We start from the raw sequence: 6,041 nt of genomic DNA, 5'->3' as shown, positions 1-6,041 counted from the left end.
TGATGATAAAGTGTGAGTGTCTGTCCTCTTTGTCCCCCCTCAGGACGGGAACTACTCCGAGACTCTGGGTTACACCAACTCTCAGCTGGACCTGGAGGAACGTACCACTGTGGCTGTGCGGGGGGAGGCAGAGTGAGTCTGATCCTGTTTACATCTACAGCTTTGGATTAATGTGTGGAGTAACACTCTCTCTATTTAACACTCACTACTGTCACAAAGGAGTGAAGAATCTAGTAAATATTTACATTTAACAAGCTGTAGTTCAGCACTTAATTTTAATTTCATTATAACAGGGGTGTGGGGGTCCTCCGCCAGAAAAGTTTGAGCGTCAAACACATAAAGCAACACTAGAGAACCCTTCCCGCTTCAGTTCTCCTACAGCAGGGGGGTCAAACTCAGTTTCCCAGAAGGCCACACTGGAAAATGAGAATCCCATCGAGGGACAGACACATAGAGTTTATTGACGTGTTTATTTAAGAGAAAAAGTCAAATATTTTGACTGTATTATTGCATGTCTCATATACTGTAGTCTTCTCACTTATATTTTGGGTCTCATAAAGCCCCAAAAAAGTTCCTCAGCCAGCGACAAAATACGTTGAAAAAAGTGCCAAAAAGGCTGGGAAAAAAAGCATCAAAAAGTTCTGGAAAAGTGGCAAAACATTGATTAAAGCGTCCAAAATGTTAAAACAAAGTGCCTAAAACATTGAAAAAAGTGCATAAACCGCCGGAAAAGGCGTCAAATCTGAATCTGAATTTAAATGTGGGCTGGATCAAAACCTGCAAGGGGCCAGTTTTGGCCCCCAGGCCTTGAGTTTGATAAGTGTCCCCCTACAGGTTGGAAGAGGAATTGTCCCATCATGTCTCACTGGAACTAGACCAGCTACCGATCTGGCACACTAGCATAGTGCCGGTTATAGCCGGTTATAGCTCAACGGTTGTGATTGGTGTAGAGCCCTCCTCAACGGTTGTGATTGGTGTAGAGCCCTCCTCAACGGTTGTGATTGGTGTAGAGCCAATCACACCGTTGAGGTTTATCAATCACAACCGCTGAGGAGGGCCTCAACGGTTGTGATTGGTGTAGAGCCCTCCTCAACGGTGTGATTGGTGTAGAGCCCTCCTCAACGGTTGTGATTGGTGTAGAGCCCTCCTCAACGGTTGTGATTGGTGTAGAGCCCTCCTCAACGGTGTGATTGGTGTAGAGCCCTCCTCAACGGTTGTGATTGGTGCCTCAACGGTTTGGAAACATTGGAAATGGGCTTGAATGGGCTCTTGGCCAGACTGACTTGCAGAGCTAATTTAAAATTTGCCGGAAGTTCGTCAGGGTTTACCCAGGCTAGTTTGTCTCAGGAAGAACTGTGTGTGTGTGTGTGTGTGTGTGTGTGTGTGTGTGTGTGTGTGTGTGTGTGTGTGTGTGTGTGTGTGTGTGTGTGTGTGTGTGTGTGTGTGTGTGTGTGTGTGTGTGTGTGTGTGTGTGTGTGTGTGTGTGTGTGTGTGTGTTGTGTGTGTGTGTGTGTGTGTGTGTGTGTGTATGTGTGTGTGTGTTTCTGTGTGTGTGTGTGTGTCTCTGTGTGTGTGTGTGTGTCTCTGTTGTGTGTGTGTGTGTGTGTGTCTCTGTGTGTGTGTGTGTTGTCTGTGTGTGTGTGTGTGTGTGTGTGTGTGTGTTGTGTGTGTGTGTGTGTGTGTTGTGTGTGTGTGTGTGTGTGTGTGTGTCTCTGTGTGTGTGTGTGTGTGTCTCTGTGTGTGTGTGTTTGTGTGTGTGTGTCTGTTGTGTGTGTGTGTGTGTATATGTATGTATGTGTGTGTGTCTGGTATGACTGTGGTTTGTCTCAGGAAGAACTGGTGTGACATCTGCGGGACTTGTCCGTGGTCTCCCGGGAGTTTTAACTTGGACTTGTCTCAGTTTCAGACACTAATCACGGTGCGATGCTTCTCTGGCGCTGGTCTTGACCCCAGAACACACTGACTTTGACTTTTTAGTCTTTGCAGCTGTAGTTCACACAGGACTCAACCAGTCCTCCAGAGTCCCGCCCACGCCCTGCTGTGATTGGCTGATGCGGAGTGAGCCGGCCCCAACAAGTTTCAGTAAACACACGATGAGGCTGCACCACCGTCGCCATGGACACAGGACACAAAACAAAGTGTGCGACATTAAATTCTTTGGCCGTGATCTGCAGGAAGCAAACAACGTGTGTGTTTGAGCTGAGGGAGGTGTGTATGTGTGTGTCTGTGTCTGTGTGTGTGTGTGTTTGTGCATGTGTGCGTGTCTGTGTGTGCGTGTGCTTGTGCATGTCTGTGTGTGTGCATGTCTGTGTGTATGTCAGGTGTATGTCTGTGTGTGTGTGTTGTGTGTGTGTGTGTGTGCATTTGTGTGTGTGTGGGGTGGTGTGTGTGTGTGGGTGTGTGGGGGGGGGGGGGGGGGGGGGGGGGTGTGTGTGTGGGTGTGTGTGTGTGTGTGTGTGTGTGTGTGTGTCTATAAATAACTGAACACTGCAGCTGAGCTGCTGGGACACACGGAGAACAAAGGATCGTAGAGAAAACGAACTTCTCTCTACAGAAAAGACTCAGTGACCGCGGTTACATCCCATAATATTCTCTCTACAGAAAAGACTCAGTGACCGCGGTTACATCCCATAATATTCTCTCTACAGAAAAGACTCAGTGACCGCGGTTACATCCCATAATATTCTAGTTGTTGTGTCTTATTCTGAAAAAAGACAATATTCTGACTAAGCTGCAACTTAGCACTTTTATTATTACACTTAACAATGCTGCCATAACTGTGTGTGTGTGTGTGTACAGGTTTGTAAAGGTGTGTGTAGTCAGGTTCCTGGCTAACGGCAGAGTGAGGACCGTGTCCAGTCCCGTCATGGAGGAAGAAGCTCCGCCCCTGACGTCTACAGAGCTAAACACAGCAGCACAACAACAACACGCCAACACCAGTATCTCACACACACACACACACAAAAAAAACAAAAAAAAAAAAACACAACACACACCCTAAACAACAAGTACACACACACACACAACAACACACAACAACAATAACAACAACAACAACACACACACACACCCAAAACACAGTATCACAAAAAATAATAATAACAACAATAAAAACAATAATAACACACTACCATCACACACACACACACAAACAATACCAATACTTAACAACAACAACACACCCCACACATATCACCACACATAAAACACACACAACACAACAACACACACACACAAAAAAACCGACATACAGTCAACACTAATAATAAATAATAATACATATCCTAACACAGTATCAATAAAAAAAAAAAATAATAATAATACACACAACATTACAATAATCAATCATAAAGTAACAATCATCAAAAAAAAAAACTTCAACCCCACATATACACACACATAAAAATAATAACAAACCAAGCACACAGGTAACATACACACACACACACACACACCATAGCCACAGGTAACACAATAATAATACACTTTTCTCATACACTACACATAGTAACAATAATAATAATACAAACACACACACCATAGCACACAGGTAACACACACACACACTTAACACACCACAACAGGTAAATACAACACATACACACAATAAAACACACACAAACATACATTATAAATAATACACACACACACACACACAAATACACACACACACACACACACCAAAAGTAAACACACAACACAATAACACAAAACACAGGTACAACAACACACACACCATCGTACATAGGTAACACACACACACGCACACCATCACAACAATAACACACTATACCCCACAGGTAATACACATAACACACCATTGACACACCTAACACAGGTAAGCCCACAACACACACACCATGTATAATGTACACACACACACCCGTAAAAAACACACACACACACCAACCAGGACACACACAAAATACACACAATCAGAACACAGGTAACACACACACACACACACACACACCGCATATAGGTAACACACACACACACGCACACCATGCATAGGTAAAACACACACACAAAATAAAACACCAAGTACACAGTAACACAAACACACACACACCATGCATAGGTAACACACACACACCCACACATCATATAGGTAACACACACACCTTACACCATCTACATAGGTAAACATAACACACACACCAACAGTAACACAATAACACAACAACAACAATCCCATACACAAAACACACACACACCGTCGCACACTGGTAACGCACACAGATAACACACACACACAGCATCGCACACTGGTAACGCACACAGATAACACACACACACACCGTCGCACACTGGTAACGCACACAGATAACACACACACACAGCATCGCACGCAAGTAACACACACACACACAGGCACACACAGTAACGTACATCCACCTTTTAAAAAGGTGTTAAATGTCTAGAGTTGTTTACTTCTGGTTCTTACACATTCAGTGTGACATCACACATGAACGCTCCGTCCTGATTGGACTGTTTGTGATTATTTATTTCTTTACAGAAAAAGAAGAAGAAGGTTCGTAAAGTTCCAGCAGAGGTTAGCAGAGAGCACTGCCCAAGCTCAGCACCTCCCCCCGGTACACACACACACACACACACAGACACACAGACAGACACAGACACATAAACACACAGACACACACACACAGACACATACACAGAGACAGACAGACAGACAGACAGACACACCGATACACTCTCTCACACACACACAGATACACACACACATACATACACACACATACACACATACATTAATACACACACACATATACATACACACACATACATACACATACATACACATACACACACATACATTAATACACACATACAAATACACACACATACACACACACACACACACATACACACATACATTAATACACACACACATACACACATACACACACAAACATGAGATGATGATAATATATGAAGACAGACTGTTTTCATAGCTTTATAAAACGTACAGCCAACCTTCCCGTGTCCTGGCCCTGGTCCTGGTCCTGGTCCTGGTCCCGGTCCCGGTCCTGGTCCCGGTCCTGGTCCTGGTCCTGGTCCCGTGGTGAAGTCTCTCATGTCACTGGTCCCGTGGTGAAGTCTCTCATGTCTTTATTTCTGTGTCTGTGTTGTCGTCCACAGAGACTGGCACTGTGTCCCTGGCTCAGAGACTACCTTTCCCAGCATTCCCTCTGAGGGTGACCCTGCCCCCCCTGGCCCCCCCCTCAGCCCCCATCCAGGCCGCCGCCCCCCCCGCCGAGTACCACTCGGACTCAGCCGAATCCCTGGAGGAGATCCCCGTGGCGTTGGCCAAACTGGGCTCGTCCTCAGCCGCCGCTAACGGAGACGCCTCCACATCTTCCACGGCGTTCCCCCCCCACTCCCCTGCACAGAGGCCGCGTGCGTTCCCCCCACTCCCTGCACAGAGCCGCCGTGGCGTTCCCCCCCCCCCAGCCCAGGACTAAGAGGAAGGCCGCCTTCTCCTCCCGCGCTAACATGAGCGCTAACAGGAACGCTAACAGGAACGCCGCTGAGCTGCGGTTTGAGATGGCGTCCACTCAGAACCCCGTGGTGTTCGTCAGCCGGGCCAGCGCCGAGGAAGGCCTCGGCCCGGGCCGGAGGCAGGCCGGGACCAGGCCTGGGTCCCGGGGGTTGCTGGGCTCTGACCTCTGACCTCTGACCTAGGGCTGGGCGATGTGGAGTAAATCAGATATCACGATATATTCTTGACCAAATGCCTCGATATCGATATCGAGGCGATATTCTAGGGTTGACAATTGGTGCTTTAACAAAATAACTTCACACTTAGATTTTAGATGAATAATCATCAGTAATGTGGACATAATGACTAAAGTGGGTAAAGGTGAATAATAGGAGAGCTAATAGAGTCACGCTCTCTTTACCTCGGAACTCGGAAGCTGCAGCTGGGAATGACATCGTACCCGAGTTGAATGCGTTCTATTTGAAAGTCTGATTTTCATTGTTTCCGTTAGCTCTAGTCCGGTTAGCTATTGTTAGCA

The 6,041-nt window shown here is 46.4% G+C and overlaps 1 protein-coding gene across 1 annotated transcript in view; it reads left to right on the top strand.

The window, feature by feature from the left end:
* zdhhc1 (zinc finger DHHC-type containing 1) overlaps positions 1-5,782 on the top strand; it is a 19,901-nt gene extending 14,119 nt beyond the window's left edge. Inside the window, exons 9-12 of the mRNA XM_039796186.1 lie at positions 44-132; positions 4,520-4,595; positions 5,164-5,416; positions 5,448-5,782. Coding sequence (XP_039652120.1) covers positions 44-132; positions 4,520-4,595; positions 5,164-5,416; positions 5,448-5,694 — 665 coding nt within the window. The 3' untranslated portion in view covers positions 5,695-5,782. The remainder of the gene's footprint in view (positions 1-43; positions 133-4,519; positions 4,596-5,163; positions 5,417-5,447) is intronic.
* The last annotated feature ends 259 nt before the right edge of the window (positions 5,783-6,041 follow it).

Source organism: Perca fluviatilis, chromosome 3 (assembly GCF_010015445.1).
Source record: "Perca fluviatilis chromosome 3, GENO_Pfluv_1.0, whole genome shotgun sequence".
NCBI lineage: Eukaryota > Metazoa > Chordata > Actinopteri > Perciformes > Percidae > Perca > Perca fluviatilis.
Note: the sequence above shows the minus strand (reverse complement) of the source record. Positions and strands in the feature narration are given on the sequence as shown.